Genomic DNA, 24,084 nt, shown 5'->3' with positions numbered 1-24,084 from the left:
TGCATTATTAGTTGTTTTAAATAAATGACTTTTTTTAGGTTCAATTTTTTATTAGCACCATTTATCATTCAGACATACAGAACAGATTCCACAATATGAACCTGGTAATATTGGATGGGACACAGAACAGAGAAACACAAAATGAGCAAATAACTGACTTTTTGAAATATCAATTTATGGTAGGCCTAACATATTAATTATTATATTCAGAAGATGATCCTCATATCAATCACCGTGGTTACAGCTTGTAGCCATATAACCTTCAAAATTAAGAAGGGACTAGTTTTAGGAAGCATGTAGCTTTGTTTGTGTACATATACAACATGTGTTTTGGCATTTTTTTCCACAAACTGAGCAGTTGGTTGTGACGTTGTGACATGGGTCGGAGGGTATCAGAGGTCATAAATGATGAACCAATCAATGGGCTCTGCTCTATAGGCACCTTGGTGTTTATATGGATAACACCTGGCTGGAAGGCCCGTGTTCAAAGTGTGTGTTATCATTTAGAGCAGACACTCACGGTGAATCAGAGGGTTTATGTTATACAAGGCTGCATTACAGAGCATATTCATATGTCAGAAAGCATGACAATATCTAAAAACATCTCATTTAAAGTTTGGTTGTCAGGTGACTGTCATGAAGGTTGTGGAGAGGAATAGAAACCAGTCTCTCCAGGCAAGCACCTAATATGGTCTGACCTTTATTCTCCATGCCAAGTAGCTCTTATCCTCTGCTGGCACCCCAATGTAAACTAAATATTTCTAAACTATAGGCTTAATTTGGACTTACCTCAATTCAAACTTTAAATAATGTTGCTTAATGCTGGTTGTGGAATAGCTTCATGATATGATGTATATAAGGTTGTGTGTAGGATGCTCTTGTCACTGTTTGTGAAAGATGAGCAATAGATTGTGGCTGTGTGATATGCTTCAGTCTGACTACATATCACTTTATGTTGTTTTTTATTGTAAGTATATGTCATCTGTATGATAAAACAATATGTCAAGTGTAATGTGTGAAGCATTTGAACTCAAGGCAGATATCCCTCTGGAGACAATAAAGTATCACCTGCAAAGTGGTCTCCATGATATAGTACAAATTAAAACGTCGTCATAGGACTAGCAAACACATCGTTGGAAACTTCTCAACCTGGAGAGTAACATACGTCAGTCTGAAGAGGATACATTACTCCTGCTTTGAAATATTGACCTCTGAACCTTGAACCCAGTCCATGTTTGAAGACTTGTCATTGAGCAACAGAAGGTCCTACACACATAGGACCAGCTGTTATAGAAAGCTCTGGACCTCAGCTATCATCTAGATATTAGGGCTGTCAGCATTAACGCGTTAATCACGATGCGATTAAGGGCCGCCGCGATGCGATTCATTTTGTTTAATCGCACAATTCAGAGAAATTAAAAGAAATTAATTGTTTGACAGCCCTATTTAGGAGTTACTAAACACTATATTGACTCTGGTAAGGATAGGGATTTGTAGTTTTTTAGTCAGGTACTTGTAGGAATTGTGCAATAATGACAGATTCACACATTTTTCTTTTATTTACAGTAAATAAATAATTACAAATCTTAAAATCAAGTTCATAAAGTCATTTTCTTTGCATTCGATTCCCAATCAAGATACACTGGTAAGAATGGCGTTCCATTGTTCTGAAATGCAAAATAATAGAATTTTAATCATGTGATAAAATATGCGATTAATCGCGATTAACTATAGACCTTCAGCGATTAATCGCGTATGGCCACCAAAGTTTACCCATTCTAAGCACTGTCAAATATGGTAATAAGCTATTTTCACCTATTCAACGATTATATTTTTAAAATCTGATGACACCAGTGTGTTCCCCATCCCAAAAAACCCCAGGGTGTATCCAAAATTCTACACTACCAACTTCTAATTATGAGAAATATACCAATATATTTAAAAACTACAACTCCCACTATAGACGGGCCCCAGAACCTGTTACAAAGCGTGTGCACATGTAGTTCTTCCGGGGAGGGTGGGGGGACATGTTGGACTCCTGTGTTTCTGCTGTCTGCCGTGGCTGCTGGCTTCATTCCATTTCAGATCGCCGCCGCCGCCGCCGGCCGAACACACAATACATGAGACAAATACATGAAACTGTATTTTATTATTATTAATATCTTCATTGTTTACATCCTCAAATACAACGTTAGACAAAAACATAAATATTACGAATATTATGTATTTTTTATCTTCGTATCCGCCGAGCGGCCTCGACCACGTCACTTCCGGAGTATTCCGCGGATTTTTTTAAACGTTATTACGGTGTATAACTTACTGGAACAAAGCTGAGCAACGTGTTGTTGCTGGTGACTAAACCACTGACTGTATATATGTATATTGAAGCGATACTGTCGTTAAAGACCAGCTGATCGCTGCCCGATTCTGTGAATGAATGCCCGCATTGCATTGTGGGATATCGGCTTTGAATGCGTGTCAGTAGCTTGGATCATATCGTAATGTTCTGTATTACAGCATACTGTAATATTTCACCTTTAATAAGACCGAAATAATATTATTAAAATAAAGAAATGTATACTATGATAACATCTAAATAAATGTTGATAGATGTAGCGTTATAGTTTAAAAAATATAAATAAACAAACAAGCAATCCAGCTTCCCTGGCCGAAATAGACCGAAATAATAACATTAAAAGAAATAGAAATAAACCATGATAAGATCTGGTGACTAAATGTTGATTAAAACAGCGTTATTGGGATAAAAATACCAATAATAGCAAAGCTATACAGCTTCTCTGCCGCAGCCCGACTGGCAGAAAGAAACGTGCTGTGATCCGGGAATCTGTGCGTAGACCACGGATGATGTCTGTCATTGACTTACATAGGCATCGGATCCGTGGGCCCGTCACGGAATTTTCGGCGATTCCGTGAAACTGTCACAGATTTTGAGTTAAGGGGCCGTGTTCATTTCATGGAATTCTGTGAGACCAGGTTGCGTGGACTTTAGGAAGGCCTTCGACAGTGTCCACCGAAACACCCTCTGGAAGATACTGCACTCCTATGGAATACCATCAAAGATCATCTCAATCATAAAGACATTCTATGAACATTATGAGTGTAGTGTCATCATGTGAAATGACCTCTCTGAGTGGTTGTCCGTGCAGTCCGGAGTGATACAGGTGTGCATCATCTCCCCTGTCCTCTTCCTGGGCGCCATAGACTGGATCACAACCAACAACACAGCAGACAGACCCAGAGGCATCCAGTGGACTCTGTTCTCCCAGCTGGAAGATCTTGACTTCGCTGACGATCTCACTCTCCTATCAACCAACCAGTACAACATGCAGCCTAAAACTGATAGGCTGAACAACTTTGCCAGACAAGTTGGGCTCAGTATCAACACCTCCAAAACACAAGTGATGTGTGTCAACTCCATCCCCACAGCACCCATCCTTGTTAACTAGGAACCACTTGAGTTTGTGGAAGATTTCATCTATCTGGGTAGTCTCATCAGTAAGGACAGCGGGACATCTAAAGACATTAAAGCAAGACTGGAAAGGCTCAGGGTGCTTTCTCCCAACTCCGTCCCATCTGGAGATCAAAACACAAAATAGTGGCTAGCAAAAATGCTGCGTCACTAACTAAATAATAGCCAGAGTGGGGAATGTCAAGCCCTGAATGTAGGCCTATGTAATGAAATGCATGCAAACACATTTCTGACTACCTTACCAATCTACTACAGGTGTGACCTCCAAAGAGTTTAAACTGCAGAAACATTGAAGCCCAAAAACAAGAAGGAACAAAAAAGGTTAATTAACTCGTGACAACATGTACAAACCTCGTTGGACTGCACTCCAGCAGGGACGTGCACAGACATTTTGGATGGCAGGGGCTCAAAGAAAAAAGGCCTAATAGTAGTAGTAATAGAAATTCAAACAAAATGTTAAATAGGCCTATATTAACACATTTCTGACTGCCTTACCAATTTATTTTATTCCCTTACGCAATTGTTTAATAGATTTAATGAATACTCAACAAGTAATCAGTTCACACAGAGACTTTTAGCATTCACCAGGTTAATCACCATCAGCAAAGGAGACTCTGCTACAATGTGCATGTTTCTAGTTTCAAGTATATATTTAGAATAAGCACCAAGGAGAAGGACTTAGTTTCACTAAGAATTGGTTTATTTTGCAAATGGCATTAAATCATGATCATTCTTTTGGTGCTATTGGAATAAATGACTAAGACGAGACGATGACGAGACTGCACCAATGTCCAAAAACGCTGACTAAGACTAAATTAACATGCATTATTGTTCACTAAAAAAAGATGAGACTAAAATGTTTTGCATAAAATAAAAACTAAGATAAAATCTCTCTTCATTTTCGCCTACAATCGTCTCTACTTTTTCATCATGAGATAGAATATACAGCTGTTACGCCTTCGGGTGTTTGACTGAAATGGTTATCAGAAATAATGTCAGAAATAATTTGTTATTTTAAAAAAGACTGAAATGTTTTGACTTAAACTTGACTAAGACATATTGAGTTTCTTTTAACTAAAAGTAGAGTTAAATGTCAAGACTTTTAGTCGAGTAAAACTTGACTAACAAAAAAAGATGTGTGAATGACTAAATATGACTGAAACTAACAAGAACTTTTGGCAAAAGACTAAGACTAAATCAAAAATAGGTGACAAAATTAACACTAGTGGGGGGGCGATTCAACTTCAACAATCACTGCTGGTGGAAAAAACCATTTCCTCCTGCCGCTCCTTCACATTAAAAGCATCCAACTGGTGAAACACACAGGGAGCTTTTATTGTGAAGCAGCCACAGGAAACACAATGTACTCGTAATGAAATACAACTTCTGTGTAAACCAGCTTTTCTGTTCAGTGTTTGGTGTTCAAGTCACTGTTTACTCAGGCCTTGTGTTCAACAGCTGCTTTATTTTACAGTTTTTATTTTTACAATCACATATTTACAGATTTCTTTGACTTATAAACCATTTTACCCTTAAAAACAAAAAATAACCAAAGTGACTAATAATGAACCAAAACACTTTTCAGACAAAATAGAAACATTCATTAACCTTTTATACACGGTATAATAACGACACATATTGTGTTCTGTAGACACTGTAGACATGTAATAGGCCTTAAGCTGCGTTCAGACCAAAGAAAGTGATCAACAGATTTTTGGCAGGGTTGTGCAGCGGTAGCCTCGTGAGACCGTCCTGATCTAGTAAACTCCAGTTTTCCACTCGTAGATCAGTCTGGCATCTTGAGACAGAGAAAATTTGGAGCCGTTCGCCAAACGACCGACCAATCAGCGTTGGTTTTGAGGCGGGTTTAGGTGTGACGCAACGAGAAGCGACAGTTCAGTCTAAACAGCGTGGCGGCTTCCACGGATGAGATGAGCGTAGCTGTCGCGCAAGTTTTATCCGAATTAGAACTTTCTCTGATGCAGTGTTGAAGAGATGAATTAATTTGTTGACTATGTAATGGAATGCATATAATTAAAAAACATCTTGACCATTAACCCTACCAGCCCTAAGGTCATTTTTACAGTTCATTGTCCGTCTGGTTTTATTTTCTAAAAAAGCTTGTAAAACATCAACCCTGTTGTCTACAGTCAATTTATGAACATCATTTTTTTTCAGGAAAAACTGGGCTATTAGAATATTTGTGCTGCAGTGAGGTCACTTGAATGTAAAAAAAGGTTGTATGACCTTAAAGACAAATAAATAAATAAAACGGAACATGATCTCACAGATATATATTGATATCACAGACAGCCAATCTCCTCTAAATCAGTTCCCATATGTATTAGGAGTCACACTGTGAAGAAATAAACAGTATAACTTATACAGTTGACTAAATATATAAATCTTTTTAAACAAAGTCCAGACGCTTTTGCCCTCATGACATTCACTTATGCCAATAATCAAATAATAATGTCATATTTATTGAAATCACACACACAGCAATGTTCTAAAACAGTTCTCCTATATATTTGGAGTCATGCAGTGCAAAAATAAACATACTGAACATTATAACTCATGTAAAAGGACAAACTATTTACATTTCTTCAAAGGACATTTATGCCAAATCTCATAACATTCTTCTCTGTAGAACGGTAATAGACTGGAGTGATCCATCTTTACACTCTATAGTCTTTGTTCTCGCTTGGATTCGCTGGAGCGATCTATCTTTCCTCTCGATATACTCTTTGTTTGACGGACCTGCCTTCCCATTGGTTAAAAGACGTCAACACAATCTCGCAAAGCATCATGGGATATTCAAAATGGCAGCTAGCATCGAGCTAGCGGCAAATATGACGGAAAATTGATAAATTATGGACATCAAGTGGATAAATCTTGGATATAAGCGTTTGGATTTATTGCTGAACAACTCCGAAAAGAGGCACAACTTCCAGGCTGGATAGAAAACCTTCTGTAAAGGCTACAAAGACACCAAAGACACCCCCGTGATGGCTAACTCGTTAGCTTTTAGCAGCAAAAATCGGTGAGTTTCTACATTAAACCGTTATCAAATTATCTAAATATTAATCACAGGTGTCGTTGTCGACGACGGCGTCTGATTCTAAGGGTTAAAAAGATAGAAAATAACATCTAAACAAATTATTAACATTTCTTTCCCTGAATGAAAATAAATAAATCAAAGTTAAGTGATTAGTTTACTCTGACAGGAGAGATGATCAGAGGGGAAGAGTTTTTACCACCATAATTTAGACTGGGACTAAAGAATGGGAAGAGTTTCTCAGTGAAGGAGCAGCCAGTAAAGGAGTAGATAAGAGCTGCAGCATCTACGTCATAAAAGGAGACCAGACCCTCCTCATAATCCACAAACACCCCCACCTTCTGAGGAGGAGACTTCAGAGAGAGAAGGACACCAGGGTCATCAAGAGCTTCGTACTCATTTCCATTTCTCAACCATATAGTCCAGTAACCATCCTCAGGGCTCAGTGTGATGCTTCTCTTCCTGTTGATCGACTCTCTGGCCACTCCTAAATCCCAGTCAGTCTTTCCTTTAACTTGAACCTCAAAGTAAAATCTGCCTGAAGAGAAACTCTGCTTTCCTAAAACATTAACACACTTAGAAAATCTCTCTGGGTTGTCTGGGAGATTCTTCCTCACATCACCATGATTCACTTGTTTCCCATCATCAGACAGGATGAGTTTAGGATGTGCTGTATCAGGATCAAGAGTCACATCCACTGCATACTGCTGGACCCTCTTCAGCTCAGACTCAAGCAGCTTCTTCATCTCTTTACTGAGTGTCTCCTCCAGCTGAACCACAGCTTTCACCACAGTCCCCTCATATGATGATGGACGGACGCTGACCTCTGTCCAGTCCTTGGTGGGTGGAGGTTGTTGGATGTTTAGGGACTGGACACTCTGGAGAAGATGGAGGTGGTCTTCAGAGCGTAACACCTGCTCCACCTCAGTGCTCCTCTTCATCAGCTCAGAGATTTCCTGTTCCAGCTCTTTGATGAAAGCTTCGGCCTGTTTTTCTGTTGTTTTCTGCTTCTCTTTGATCGTGTCGATGAGCTCATTCAGGCCTCTCTCAACAGACTCCTTCAGAGAAGTGAAGACCTGAACACCTTCTGCTATCTCTCTGTCTGCATCTTCCTCACTGAGGTCGACTGAGTGTTTGATCTCCTGAATCTTCAGTCGTCTCTTCTGGATCATCTGCTGAATTTCAGCCTCTGTCTTCCCCAGCTCTGCCTTCTTTCCTTCATATTCTTCTTTCAGAGGAACAACATCATGCATCTTGTGCTCTAAAACAGTGCAGATCATGCAGACACATGTCTGGTCGGTCTTACAGAACAGCTCCAGAGGTTTATCGTGCTTCGTACACATCCTGCCTTCCAGGTTCTCCACAGGGTCGATCAGCTGATGTCTTTTCAGGCCTGATGTTGTCAGATGAGGCTCCAGGTGAGTCTCACAGTAGGAGACCAGACACACCAGGCAGGACTTCAGGGCCTTCAGTTTGGTTCCAGTGCAGACGTCACAGGGAACTTCTCCTGGTTTGGACTCTTGTTGCTCTGAGCTGCTGCTGCTGGCTTTCTGTTGAGCTGACTGTCTGAACTGAGCAACCATCTCAGAGATGAAAGTGTTGATGAGCAGCTCAGGTTTTGTGTTGAAAACCGTTTTACACATTGGACACAGGTACTGGTCATTAGTATTCCAGTGTTCATTGATGCAGTTTTTGCAGAAGTTGTGTCCACATGATGTGGTGACAGGATCAGTGAACACATCCAGACAGATGGAGCACAGAAACTGATCTTCAGATGGCAGATAGTTTGCAGCAGCCATATCTACACATAGTGTGAAAGAAAAGAAAAACATATTCAAAATACAGATTTAATTATTTAAAAAAAAAGGTGTTTTGACTTGCACCGAACTGTGAGCAACAAGGAACATTTAAATCATGCTGACAAAGTGAAGCTCGCTACTCTGACAAAACAGCACTGAATATATCCACACAGGGGTGGAGACAGACATTGTAAAAATTTGGGGCTCAGCCCGGTTTACAGCAGCTAAATGCACTAAATATCTGCACTGGGTTGCACCACCTATGTGTGAGTTCAAACATAGACTAGTTTGAACCTATCTTTAATTAGGTTGGAGTTTACACGCTACTAACATTTTAAGCGCACCCAGTAGCGGTTTTTGGCATGGGCGAACCGGGTAGCCGCCTGGGGCGGCATTTTTTTCATGAGTCATGGGGGGGCTGCACGAGAACTTAAAAAAAAAAAAAAAAAAAAAATCCTCTGCGCCGCGAAGCGGTTTTCTGTTATCTATCATTTCACTGTGTGGGGAATTGGCAAATCTGCGCCCCCTGCAGCTGCAGGCGCCCTGCTTGCTGAGAGAGGAGAATCTTGCTGCAGCCTGCGGGAAGGCGGGAAAGTCCCGCCTTCCCGCAGGCTGCAGCAAGACGTACTTGTGCACAGAAGCCGTGTGAGAAAGGAAAAGGGGAGGGGGGCGCGGGGGACAGTTCACCTCTGGGTCTCGCAAATGGAACGGTCCGGACAAGGGGGGTAACGGGGGACCACGAGCCTCCTTGAGCTCATCACTTTTATGCATGATAAGAATCTATCGGAGATCTACCCCAACTTTTGGACTGCTCTGAGGATTGAACTTCCTCTGCCAGTCACTGTGGCTCCAGCAGAGAGGAGCTTTTCAAAACTAAAGTTGATCAAGTCATACCTGAGGTCAACCATGTCCCAGGAACGGCTCACTGGCCTCGCCGTCATCAATATCAATCACTCAGTAGGGGAGCAGATTTCATAAGATGACATCATTGATGATTTAGCATCAAGGAAAGGTCAGGTTTTAGTTTTAGTTTGTGTTTTCTGTTCTTAGTGCTATAGTGTAATAATTAGATTCTCTTTAGTGTGTTTTTACATTTGTGTGATGAAGGATTTGTGCTATTTAGAATAGGCCTATTTATTCTATATTTTATTTGTATATTATTCTTAATATTTTATATTATTGTTGTTCTCTGCTCTTGTTAGATTTTTTATATATCTGATTATATATATATATTCTTGGCACATTTATTTATATATATATATATATATATATATATATATATATATATATATATATATATATATATACTGTATATATACTGTATATATTATTATAACAACATAAGTGAAAGAGTGAAAGAATTTCTCAATTGCACAAATCCTTCATTAGAACATTTGAAAACCACACTTAAGAGAATCCAGTTATTTAACTATTATAACAGGAAACACACTTTTTAACATTCTCCACCTCCAAAATTTTCAAAAGACAATGAACACAATTCTGCACAAAATATGACAGTATAAGTTATCTGAACTTAAATAAATATACACTATATATATCGAGGGGGGTCTCGTCCTGGGTGTAATTCAATGTAGAACCGCCCTGGTTGCACCAGCTGAAAAAGTTCTAAGGCATAAGTTAAAACTTAAATCTTACACCTCGCCTTGATGGATGTAAAGTCCTCTGTAAGATAGAGGTTGTCATAGCATATCATTTTAAAGCAACACTATGTAACTTTTCCCCCGTCGGTCCCCCTACAGGTTGTCTCATTGGAACTACAGCTGCAGCTAAAAGTTACATAGTGTTGCTTTAACAGGTGGTATAACTTGAAGAATTAAGAGGAGTGACATACTATTTAGCTTCAGCAAAGCATTGTCAATATACACTACCGGTCAAAAGTTTGGGGTCACTTAGACATTCCCATTACACTCCATTATATACAGAATACCAGCTGAGATCAGTTGCATTGTTTTTTTAATCAGGGCAGCAGTTTTCAGATTACATTATGTGTTTACTAGGGCTGTCAAAATAACGCATTCATTTCAATGAATTAATCTGAGAAAAAATAACGCGTTAAAAAAAATAACGCAGATTAATCCATTCCATATTGACGTTTGACCCGGAGCCGTTCTAGCCTCCATTGGACTGTAAAATGAAGGAGGGAGACGAGAATGTGCTGCCTGGATCATTAACTGGAACATTTACTTGTAAAAATCTTCTTCCTGCCAACCCTGGCTACCGAAATCTGGAGCCACTGATATGTCTGCTCTTCTCTCTGGTGCTCTGAAGACGATACAGGTAACACAAACACCGCTGCATGTGACGCTAGTTAACACTATACTCAACAGCAGCTAACGTTAGCCTACCGCTAGCTAGTTAACACTATACTCAACAGCAGCTAACGTTAGCCTACCGCTAGCTAGTTAACACTATACTCAACAGCAGCTAACGTTAGCCTACCGCTAGCTAGTTAACACTATACTCGACAGCAGCTAACGTTAGCCTACCGCTAGCTAGTTAACACTATACTCGACAGCAGCTAACGTTAGCCTACCGCTAGCTAGTTAACACTATACTCGACAGCAGCTAACGTTAGCCTACTGCTTGCTAGTTGCTGGATTAAACACGGTTAAAATGCTGACAGCTAATGCTAAACGGTGTAAAGTTTGACTGTGTTTCACTGTAGAGGATTCTACACCGGTATGTAACAATCTGCAACATAATAAGTTAGTTATTGTATCATTATTATTAAATCATTTAATTTTGACCATATGGCCTTAGCAATAAACAAGCCGTTGTTTAACGTCACCGACTGTTGTTTAGTACCCTTTTTTTTTCTTATCTTTTTTTACTTTCTTAAAAAGTATCGGTTCAGGCACTATTAATTATGTATGCAATAAATTTAGATTAATTAATCACAGAGTATGTAATTAATTAGATTAAATGTTTTAATCGATTGACAGCCCTAGTGTTTACATAATTGCAAAAGGGTTCTCGACTGTTGTAGAAAGAAGTGGCTGATCTTTAATGTAATATCTACATTGCCCATTATCAGCTACCATTCATTCAATGTTACAAAGGCACGTTCTGTTTACTTAGGGACTGTTCGTTATTTAATTAAGGGGCCACCGGAGGAGTTTTGGGACCTTTAGTCAAACTAGACCTGATCCTCCCTTCACCAGCATTACATTTTGGATGACCCTCCAAAATGATTGGGAGAAAAAGGATGACCCTCCCCAACAACTTATTGTACTGGTTTGCACTTGGCAGAGATGTACAGATTCCCATTGTTTTTCTACAGCCATGATGTACATGACTAAACCTCTGCATTCTCATCTGACCCATCCCACTCCTCTGTTATGGTGTGGTGGCCATTTCAGTAGATTTACTCACTAACATTGTGTGGAAACACAATAAGCATGGAAACTAAATGCACACCTTATGCATTACTGCATTACTTCAAATACTAAGTTACTCATCTAGTAAACTAGTATTCACATGAAATAAAACAATAAAACATTGAGACCATTCAGCAAAGCACACTGGGTAATTCAACACTGGTTGCTATGGACTCGTCACTAGGCTTCCTCACTCATTGTATATTTTAGCAGGTAAAGCTGCCGAAGCTGAACATTATCCAAAACTCCAATTCTCAGATGAGCGTCAATTTGGGAGCTTGCATGTTACCACTCCTTCCTTCTCAAATGCCTTGAAAAGGCTGTCGTTTGCACATTGTCACAAATAATCACAAATAATCACCGGGGCTGAAAGGATATACCTCCCGTCTCACGCCCTCCCGGCTGCCGGATGGTGCTGTCTGCGGCCCGAGTTTCGGCTTTTCAAAATAAAAGCTTGCGTCTGGTCAGCTATGTTTTCGTACGGTGTTTTGGATGTTTTTGAACTAAGCCGTACGGCAATCATGCTAATGAATACAATTATTTTTTCAGCAGATGTCTTAGTTACAACACAATTGAGCTAGGAAAGCAGTTTTGTGTTTATATGTGCGAGCGGGATTTATTCAGTTTGGGTAATCCCACGGTCTCTAAAGCTACAGGTCTGGCTGACTAAACAGGGAGGGATCCATCTGCTAGCGATAGGGGCCGAGACTGAGAGAGCTACATGGAGCTACATGGATAAATATGCACCAAACAAGCCACTTTGAAATTTTGCTGTACTCATGAATAGAAAAGTTGGCTGACCCTTCCCCGTAGACTAAAAAAAATAAAGAAAGACCAAAGAATAAAAACACATGACCCTCCCCTATTTTCCTCCGGTGGTCCATTCCATAAATACCGAACGGTCCCTAAGTTGCTCTGTTTAGGCTACAAAACATTCATGCAGGCTGAAATTCAACGGTGCGGTTTTGTTGGGATAAAGCTATAAGCAGAAGGAATATCCGCTAGCTGCTAGGCTAATGTGCAATGGTAAACATACAGAATATGGTACACGCACATAGCAGAGCTTGCAAACTGTGGCTTTTTTGTAGACAACGCGAATGTTGTCAACATAACTCACTGGAAATCGAAAATACTTCCACACTTTCACACACTTCAGTGAAAGAGGAGGGCGCTCAAGTTCTGTCGATGTGTCTCCAGCATCTGCAGTTGCCATGCTATCTTTTGACTGGCTGTAGCTAAGTTACAGGAGGTTGACTGACTCGCAGCACTTCAACACGTGTTTTTTCCCGCTTGACAAGCTGACCGGACGTGACATGGGTGTGTGGCAGACGATTCCATTTTTTTATTCAACATTCAAGATTGTGACTTAATTTCGATCATTTCAAATCGAAATCGTGACACCCTTAGTACTACTGCAGGTTATGTTTATTAAATGAAGCCCAAAATATGTCGCCGTCTAGAAATCGCTAGTATCAGCTATCAGCTAGCTAACGTCAACATTAGGTAGCCGCTAGCTAATGCTAGCTAGAAGGGTTTGTTGTGACTTTGCCTTAAACACTAGCGAGTCGTGAGTCGTGACTTGAAGTCATAACTTATGGGCTAAAATTGTGTCTGGAACGCAGCAACAGACTAGTCTGAACCTATCTTTAATTAGGTTGGAGTTTACGCGCTACTAACATTTTAAGGATTGCACCAGCTGAAAATGTTCTGAGGCATAAATTAAAACTTAAATCTTACACCTCGCCTTGGTGGATGTAAAGTCCTCTGTAAGATAGAGGTGGTCATAGCGTATCGTTTAACAGGTGGTATAACTTGAAGAATTAAGAGGAGTGACCAACTATTTAGCTTCAGCAAAGCATTGTCAAAATATATATTGTCTAACATTTCATATTCTCTAGCTACTTCACAATAAAAGCCTCCCACTAGTTTTCTTGTGGAAAGCTTTTATGAGGAAGAGGAAGCAGTATGCAATTAGTAAACAGACAGAAAACCACAGAGATTCAGTTCCACGTTCCTAATGCCCCTGTGTCCAAGTTTTATTAAAGAACAGCACTGCTAACAAAGTTCTGCTAACTTGAACACATTTCATTTCCTCCAGCTGCTTCACATTAAAAGCCTCCCACTGGTTCTCTGGTTGAAAGCTTTTATTGTGAAACAGCCAGAGAAGATAGAGGAAGCTGTATTTATGAAGCGATCCGTAAACAGTAACAATAGCAGTAAAGTAGGAAGTAATCTAAACTCCAGTCCTGAGAACTGACACAGAGAGACTGTTTAAAGCTGTTAAAGTGATCTACTGTATAGTGGGCCTGTAGACAAACAGCCATAGTTATATTGTTACCAATTTCACAAGTAATTAAAAGAGAGGAACTTCCTGCCTGAGTAGAGCTGAAGTTGAGTGTTAATCCTGGTTGTAGAAAGTGTAAATCTGATCAGCTGTACTCACCAGTGTTTGGCAGAGACTCTGCTGTGTTGTTGAGAAAGACCTGATGAAGTCAGTTTGACTTTTCTTTCAGAGAGAAACAGAGACTTGTCTCGACTGCAGCGTGGCTGACACTCTGACAAACTTCACTTTACTTTCTGGAGTGTGACGTTGAAGCTCTCCTCTGTCCAGTGTTGCTCCTCTTCTTACTGCAGCTCTGTTAGGTTTCCTCCCTCTGAATTACAGTTATTGCAAAACACCAGGGTGTTGTCTGGTTAATATGGATCAAAGGTGGATCTTTATCTAACAGGTGGGAGGAGGAAGGGGTATGGAGCAAAGGTGGAGCTATAAACAGGTTATTCTAAACTTTACGGTGCCTCAGCATGATGAAAAAGATGATGATCCAAATGAGACGGAAAGTTTGTTCTTGACTTTGGAAACAGTATTTAACAAAACTATCTCACAGCCACACAGTCCTTCATCAGCTGTCTTCCTCAGTTGGAGTTGTGTTTATTTCATTTTTCATTTTCTTGACCATGTTTGCTTAAAGTTAAGACTGGAAGTTCATTCTTCATTTTATGGAGTGATATTCCTATCTTTATTCAAGAGCGCATTATTTCAATTTGAGAGCATTTCTCACTAATATTATGTTCAGATGTTGTAATAATTTCCCTCAAAACCTTGCTCTCACACTCATCACTGCTCACGCTTGGATTTGCTGTGCTTGTGCTCAAACTTTGTGCTTGGACTCAGATATTTCTCCTTTCAGCTGTAGTGTTGACCAATGAAATGATTCCTGCCCCGTTGAGGGTGCGTTCGTTTATGTTAGAACATCTGTTGTGGACGGCTCCTCTGTAACCCAAGTTTATTTACCCCCGCCGTGCATCGCTTTATTATTATTATTATATGTCAATGTGCACAGAATGGTTGACGCTCTTTCACCTGCACCATCAGGAAACGGGAGAAAGCTTTGAAGTGGGACATATCAAGTTACGTACACAACTATGAGGGTGAGTAACATAAATTAAGCACGTAGCATATGGCGCTAGCCATAGCTAGCCTAGCTTGATGTCCGTAAACAAATAGCTTTTCTTTATACCGGTAGTTTAGCTGGCTAGCTATATTGAACGACATATGACGGACAGTATGTGTGTATTTAATGACCCCACTTTGTATTTTTTCCTCGTTTGGTTAACCATGTTCCTGGAGATTTGGCTAATTTCAGGCATGCTAGCATATAGCCTAGCTTGATGTCCGTAAACAAATAGATTTTCTTTATAGTTTAGCTAGATTGAACGACATATGACGGACAGTATGTGTGTATTTAATGACCCCACTTTGTATTTTTTCCTCATTTGGTTAACCTTGTTCCTTGGGATTTGGCTAATTTCATGTTAGAGCCAATAGTAAAACCTAAACTGTAATATAACTGAAAGAACACCAGAAACTGGATTGTTTGTCCCTTTTTGCATCACTGTTGTATGTTGTTCATCAGAATTTAGTCTTCATTCCTTCATATAACATTAGTTTGAAAATTATGGATTCATATGTCTGTATAAAACGTAATGTTAAGTACAATTTTATCACTAATAAAAACAGATCTAGAAATGATTTGCTCATTAAATAGCAGGTTTTTTTTTAATGAATACAAAGCAAACTGAACAGAAAAAACAAGCATTTTCTTTTCTTTTCTTCCAGTTGAGGCTGAAGGGCTCGACCAATGCTGCATCATAGCAGCACAGTGTCTTATCACCATCCCATGAAAGCTAGAAGTCACCCTGCTGCTCCAGATCTACCTACTGTATGACTGACTACAGACTACAGCCATCTGCTCCAGATCTACCTACTGTATGACTGACTACAGACTACAGCCATCTGCTCCAGATCTACCTACTGTATGACTGACTACAGACTCCAACCATCTGCTCCAGATCTACCTACTGTATGACTGACTACAGACTACAGCCATCTGCTCCAGGTCTACCTACTGTATGACTGGCTACAGACTCCAACCATCTGCTCCAGATCTACCTACTGTATGACTGACTACAGACTACAGCCATCTGCTCCAGGTCTACCTACTGTATGACTGGCTACAGACTCCAACCATCTGCTCCAGATCTACCTACTGTATGACTGACTACAGACTCCAACCATCTGCAACATCATCTGCTCTTAAAGTCTCTTGGGGTCATATGGGACTTGGTTGTTCTCCATACTGCGTCATACACTATATTATTTTTCTGTTTTGTTATATTAGTAGGCTACAGACAACACTAAGAATCATTACTTAATCACAGTATATATTATTCTGGTGTACACTGTTGACTTGACACTGCTATTGATTATACGTCACTTTAGCTTGCTACCTCATAACTTTACCTTAATTGTTCTTGTATAGTTAACTTATCTTCTACTAGTTGTGTATATACCTCCTATTTAATTCAATTATTCTTAACTTGTCTTGCAATACCTGAATTATCCCTCTTGTGAACACGAGGCTTATCTTATCTTTATTTTAGTTCATATCATAACCCTGCTCACAAACTCACCTGTACCTGCGTCACCTGTTTGCCAATATCAATGTTCCTGCTACAGTAAATCCTACAGGCAAAGTGTACTGCTTTTTCCACTCTGGTAAATGTAATTGTACTGTTTTTTTTTTATAAAGATTACAGAATTTGTTGCAAATATGAACTTTAATAATCTATCTTATTGCTCTGAAAAACTACAATGATTTAAGAAATATCAGTGATACTTATCAACATTTATTGAATTGATTGTATATGTGGGCAGACATTACAGGCACCTATTCATGTAAGCAGAGAACACAAGTTTGTTCTCTCTTTTATCACTTGGATTATGCAGGTAATGGTGCAGAAACAGGTGAAGTCCTTGTAGATCTCTGGCACTTTGAGGACAGACAGATCCAGCAACTCTCCACTGTTGTCTTTGTATAGTGTGCTCCTATTTAAGACAAATTCATAGACATCAACACATAAGATATTAGGTGTACATAGCTGTATTTAACATCATTACTCTCTTACCTTCTCTGCTTTGGATTTGTGGACATCACAGTAATTTTCTCTCCCAGGCCTTGTTGTGCACCCTGTAAATTTAAGCAAGATAAAGAAATGATAAGTGTATGTAACATGATTTTACAATTAAATTATTATCAGACTTGCCAACGTTCTTGATTTGTGCCACTACTGCCTGCCCTCTGCACACAGGTGAGTACAGGGGGGACCAATGGGATTTTGAGTTTGGAGTAATGTACTGACTGGAACAGCACAGTAGTGTGGTTGTACAACACTGGTCCATGCACACGGTGCAGCTGTGATGCAGCTCAACAGGGGTACTTCAGCCCCACCTGAAGAAGGGAAACTGAAACAAAATACTTGTTGTTTTCTGTTCAGTTTGCTTTGTATTGATTTCATTAGGGTAAAAATAAATAACTGCTCTTTTAAATAGTGTTTTATTATAGGAGTGAAATTGTACTTACAAATTTCTATACAGATATATATGAATGTTATTGTTAAAATAATGTTATAAGAATTTAGAACATTATCTGAAAAACATACAACAGTGATGTAAAAACTGATACAAACAATCCAGTTTCTTTTGTTTTTCAGTTATATTACAGTTTAGGTTTTACTATTGCCTCTAACATGTCTGAAATTAGCCAAATCCCCAGGAACATGGTTAACCAAACGAGGAAAAAAGTGGGGTCATTAAATACCAGTTGTAAATACACACATACTGTCCGTCATATGTCGTTTAATCTAGCTAGCTAGCTAAACTACCGGGGCCTGTTTCACAAAACCAAGATAAGGGATTAAGCCGGGATTTATCAGTTATCCTGGATGAATTTAGCCTTGACTCGGTTTCACGAAAGTGGAGGCACATAAATCACCATGGAGATTTATTCTGTGCAGCTAGCCTGCTCCTGACCAGGCTAACAGCCAGGATTTATTAATCCTGGAGCCTTTTCTGATCACCCAGCAGTGGTTTTACCTTATTGTTATCAGCCTGGATTAAAATACAACAGGTGCATATTGCTGTTCATTTAAGTACTGTTATTATTTAAAGTTGGGACCATAATTATTCATGTGACCGTCATTGTTACTGTTATATTGCTGTATGAAGACTGCTGTTCATATTGTTAGAAGTTTGATGAATATATTATGGCAGTTGTTGAGATAATTAGAAAAGGCTGATATCAAATGGGTTTTAAATGAAGTCTGTTACTAAGGGCAATACATACAATGCTGTACATTTCTATAGTTGACCAATGCACCTTGAATTATTTTAGTTGATTAATTTTTTTAATTCATTAACAATAAGGATAATCAGAATCAGAATCAGAAAGGGCTTTATTGCCAAGTACGTTGCACATACGAGGAATTTGTCATGGTGTTGTTGGAGCATATCACACATACAAATATAAGAAGGATAAAAAGAATATAAACAATATAAGTATAAACATATACACACAGTATGTATTAATAACGATAAAATTAAATTAAATAAATAGTAAAATAAGTTAAACAGTAGTAAAAAGGAACGCTACAGCAGAGTAGGTACATGTTTGTTCCTCTTCCATGTGCATTGTATTTGACATTCTTAGCACACAGTTTGTGTTGTCCAGTAAACTGGGACTATAATTTGGGAGGATTGTACAATTTAAAGAACATATCCTAATTGTACAATCCTCCCAAATATAGTCTTAGTTCACTGGACCAGTAACTATCTAGTGATGTAGGCTACTGTACATTCATGTTACAACAGGGAGAGGACACCTCAATGGTTTTTGACCTTATGTTTTGCTGGGGGGGAAATAACTGATGAATATACTCTGTTCCATTCATGTTTACAGTGTTCATGGAATTTATCACTTAATTATCTTTATAGTTTCTAGATTTTAGAGTCCAATTTCTTCAGTGTCTTTATTTTCTATGTCCATATATACAAGGGTGCAAGGAATATAATATGTAGAGAAGGAAACTCGTCCTCTATAAAAAATAAAATGCGTGGCAGATAATCGCGGACAGACTGAATGATAGTCTAAAAATATACATTTATGAACTACTGCTCTTAACTGAAATCATTCAAGTGAAAGAGTGAAAGAGATATTTACGCATCATATTCTAGCATTGTAGAAAATTGATCTTCATGGTAAATTTCCTGAGTAACATTATCTTCTGCTTACTTTTAAGGCAAATAGTACAACTGTTAATTTGTGTAAATGATTAGTAGCCTAATCCTTGAATGGAATGATTATGACAGTTTCAGTTCAGAGCAGTGGTCAGTAAATGTATATTTTTAGGCTGCTTACACATTCAGTCGGTCCGTGATCGTCTGCTACGCTTTCTCTCACTGTTTCATTACAGCGGCCGTGTTTCTTTTCTTTTTATACAGAAAATGTGTTTCATATCATCATACTTCCACAAGAAGCTGCTGCTCACTCTGTATAAAGTGTGAACAATGCGTATTCTCCATTTTGGCATCAGTAAATCTGTGATCGACCTCTCGGTCTTTTGAGGAAAGCTGTGGACGCGCATCTATCTGAATTACTTCAGCCTGGCTCAACCTAGTCGCTCCTCCTCAGCCTGGCTTGGCCTTCGTGAAACGCACCAAGCCAGGATGCTCAGATTAGACTAGGTCAAGTCTCGCTTTATCAGTTATCCTGGATTTATATATTCTGCTTTTGTGAAACAGGCCCCAGGTATAAAGAAAAGCTATTTGTTTACAGACATCAAGCTAGGCTAGCTATGGCTAGCGCCATATGCTACGTGCTTAATTTATGTTACTCACCCTCATAGTTGTGTACGTAACTTGATATGTCCCACTTCAAAGCTTTCTCCCGTTTCCTGATGGGTGCAGGTGAAAGAGCGTCAACCATTCTGTGCACATTGACATATAATAATAATAAAGCGATGCACGGCGGGGGTAAATAAACTTGGGTTACAGAGGAGCCGTCCACAACAGATGTTCTAACATAAACGAACGCACCCTCAACGGGGCAGGGATCATTCTATTGGTTGCTGAATTTTGATAGGGTTGTCACACAAACAATCCGAGAGCACAGGAAAAATCTGAGAGGAGATTTCCAAGCGTGCAGAATCAGCCTGAGTGCAAGGAGAAATATCTGAGTCCAAGCACAAAGTTTGAGCACAAGCACAGCAAATCCAAGCGCGAGCAGTGATGAGTGTGAGAGCAAGGTTTTGAGGGAAATTATTACAACATCTGAACGTAATATTAGTGAGAAATGCTCTCAAATTGAAATAATGCGCTCTTGAATAAAGATAGGAATATCACTCCATATCATTTCATTTATTACACAGGAAAATATTTAAAAGTAACATTAAGCTACAGTTTAAAACGGGCCTGACTCAGTTTAAAAACTGGTTTCCAGCAGGTTCCTGTTCTGCAGAAACATAGAACATAGGACACAGTTACAGCACATGAAGACAGAAACATTTATACAGGACATTAGCATGGGCTAGACAGATACAGACAACTAAAACAACAATACAGACAGTGCTAACAAGACTTGGACAATACATGAACAATCAATGAGTGCAAGTGTAACTGTTGAGAAGGAACAGTTTGTATGTCTTTTTGAAATATGTGATGGATGATAGTGTTCTGTTGTGATGGGGAATGTCATTCCAGATTTTGGTGTATGTATGAAAAAAGGATTTCTGACCAGTGTTGTTTTTGTATGGGGGGGGGACTGGAATGAGTGTCTGTGAGACTGACCTAGTGAGGCGTACTGGTCTCATATTGTGTGTTGGGAGAAGTGCAGCAAGTGTTGAAGTATTATTTTGAATCTGAAAATAAAATGTAATAGCGTGGCTGTTTACGTAGTTCTGGTAAGTCAGAGCGTTTGAGCGTTTGAGTGCAATGCAACGGTGAGACCACTTTGGAAGATTCTTGACTTTTGGAAACAGTAGTTGGCAAATGTAACCAACGTCACCAACATTTAGTAGCTGTTCTGGGCGTTTTTGTTTCCATCACTTGATTTCCTCCAGCAGAATCTCTACTTAACCCTCGTGATGTCTTCCATTCGACCATGCACTTGTTGTTCTCCCAGGTCAAAAATCAACACATTTTTGTCTTTTTTTTCGACACATTTGGAGCGGGGTTTTTTTTTTTACGTTTAACGGTTCTTTTCACCACCATGTATAAACACCACTAACACCAACTTATCACCACTAGTTTTACACTTATTTTTGAAATGCATGGTCAATAAACCTCATTTATAAGAGAGACAGAAAAGAGCTGAGCGAGATATAGAGAGAGCTTTGTTGTTGCAGGAAACATTCAGAGGGACTGACGGAGGGACTGAGGAAACAGTCAGCTGTTCCCCAAACTCCCAGGCAGTTCAGAGCTTGTGTTTGGTGTTTTAAAACTTTCTCGTGGCAGAGATAGAGGCAGTGATATTTCCTGTTTCATTTGTGAATTGTGTTTGCCGATACAAATCACATTGCACTAATTTGTGACTTGTGTTTCACAAGTCACAAATTAGAGACACAGATACAACACAGATTTACAAATACAAATCACTCTGTATTCATTTGTCATTTGTGTTTTACAAGTTACAAATTCTTATGAGACTGTTTTAGCACCATACCCAAGAAAGGCAACATTAAGAACTGCGACAACTGGCGTGGATCACCCTTGTGTCTATTGGTGTTGTGCAGAGTCCTTCTCAACCGGATGGAGACAGCCATTGACACCAGGATTAGACAGGAGCAAGCAGGCTTCAGGAAGGGAAAAGGATGTATGGACCAGATCTTTGCTCTGCGTAACATCATACAGCAGTGCTTGGAATGGAATACACCCATCTACATCAACTTCGTGGACTTCAGGAAGGCTTTCGACAGTGTCCACCGAAACACCCTCTGGAAGATACTGCACTCCTATGGAATACCATCAAAGATCATCTCAATCATAAAGACATTCTATGAACATTTTGAGTGTAGTGTCATCATGTGAAATGACCTCTCTGAGTGGTTGTCCGTGCAGTCCAGAGTGAGACAGGTGTGCATCATCTCCCCTATCCTCTTCCTGGGCGCCATAGACTGGATCACAACCAACAACACAGCAGACAGACCCAGAGGCATCCAGTGGACTCTGTTCTCCCAGCTGGAAGATCTTGACTTCGCTGACGATCTCACTCTCCTATCAACCAATCAGTACAACATGCAGCCTAAAACTGATAGGCTGAACAACTTTGCCAGACAAGTTGGGCTCAGTATCAACACCTCCAAAACACAAGTGATGTGTGTCAACTCCATCCCCACAGCACCCATCCTTGTTAACTAGGAACCACTTGAGTTTGTGGAAGATTTCATCTATCTGGGTAGTCTCATCAGTAAGGACAGCGGGACATCTAAAGACATTAAAGCAAGGCTGGAAAGGCTCAGGGTGTCTTCTCCCAACTCTGTCACATCTGGAGATCAAAACACAAAATAGTGGCTAGCAAAAATGCTGCGTCACTAACTAAATAATAGCCAGAGTGGGGAATGTCAAGCCCTGAATGTAGGCCTATGTAATGAAATGCATACAAACACATTTCTGACTACCTTACCAATCTACTACAGGTGTGACCTCCAAAGAGTTTAAAGCCCAAAAACAAGAAGGAACAAAAAAGGTTAATTAACTCGTGACAACATGTACAAACCTCGTTGGACTGTTGTCTGTCCAAAGTTGCTCCGCCTTCACTGCCGCTCTGTTTTTATAGCTTTTGTTTCCTCATATTTAAATATGATTTTAGTAACGCACTCAGGTGTGGAGCGGGGTGGTGGCTTCTAGGGCTCCAGCAGGGACGTGCACAGACATTTTGGATGGCAGGGGCTCAAAGAAAAAAGGCCTAATAGTAGTAGTAATAGAAATTCAAACAAAATGTTAAATAGGCCTATATTAACACATTTCTGACTACCTTACCAATTTATTTTATTTCCCTTACGCAATTGTTTAATAGATTTAATAAATACTCAACAAGTAATCAGTTCACACAGAGACTTTTAGCATTCACCAGGTTAATCACCATCAGCAAAGGAGACTCTGCTACAATGTGCATGTTTCTAGTTTCAAGTATATATTTAGAATAAGCACCAAGGAGAGGGACTTAGTTTCACTAAGAATTGGTTTATTTTGCAAATGGCATTAAATTATGATCATTCTTTTGGTGCTATTGGAATAAATGACTAAGACGAGACGATGACGAGACTGCACCAATGTCCAAAAACGCTGACTAAGACTAAATTAACATGCATTATTGTTCACTAAAAAAAGATGAGACTAAAATGGTTTGCATAAAATAAAAACTAAGATAAAATCTCTCTTCATTTTCGCCTACAATCGTCTCTACTTTTTCATCATGAGATAGAATATTCAGCTGTTACGCCTTCGGGTGTTTGACTGAAATGGTTATCAGAAATAATGTCAGAAATAATTTGTTATTTTAAAAAAGACTGAAATGTTTTGACTTAAACTTGACTAAGACATATTGAGTTTTCTTTTAACTAAAAGTAGAGTTAAATGACAAGACTTTTAGTCGAGTAAAACTTGACTAACAAAAAAAGATGTGTGAATGACTAAATATGACTGAAACTAACAAGGACATTTGGCAAAAGACTAAGACTAAATCAAAAATAGGTGACAAAATTAACACTAGTGGGGGGCTGATTCACCTTCAACAATCACTGCTGGTGGAAACAACCATTTCCTCCTGCAACTCCTTCACATTAAAAGCATCCAACTGGTGAAACACACAGGGAGCTTTTATTGTGAAGCAGCCACAGGAAACACAATGTACTCGTAATGAAATACAACTTCTGTGTAAACAGCTTTTCTGTTCAGTGTTTGGTGTTCAAGTCACTGTTTACTCAGGCCTTGTGTTCAACAGCTGC

At 39.3% G+C, this 24,084-nt stretch overlaps 1 protein-coding gene across 6 annotated transcripts in view; it reads right to left on the bottom strand.

Moving 5' to 3' along the window:
* The window catches only part of LOC116041196 (E3 ubiquitin-protein ligase TRIM21-like), a 38,257-nt gene that overhangs the window by 7,470 nt on the left and 6,703 nt on the right, over positions 1-24,084 (bottom strand). For 2 of the 6 annotated variants that reach the window (XM_036000148.1, XM_036000144.1), the window contains exons 1-2: positions 14,189-14,336; positions 8,129-8,349 (exon numbers count right to left, since the gene is read on the bottom strand). In XM_036000148.1, coding sequence (XP_035856041.1) covers positions 8,129-8,347 — 219 coding nt within the window. In that variant the 5' untranslated portion in view covers positions 8,348-8,349; positions 14,189-14,336. Of the gene's footprint in view, positions 1-6,629; positions 7,757-8,014; positions 8,350-14,188; positions 14,337-24,084 lie in introns of those variants that run through there. The other 4 variants (XM_036000149.1, XM_036000145.1, XM_036000147.1 and 1 more) reach the window with 3 other exon arrangements.

Source organism: Sander lucioperca, chromosome 4, assembly GCF_008315115.2.
Source record: "Sander lucioperca isolate FBNREF2018 chromosome 4, SLUC_FBN_1.2, whole genome shotgun sequence".
NCBI lineage: Eukaryota > Metazoa > Chordata > Actinopteri > Perciformes > Percidae > Sander > Sander lucioperca.
The sequence above is the reverse complement of the archived record's forward strand: the minus strand, read 5'-3'. Positions and strand labels throughout refer to the sequence as shown.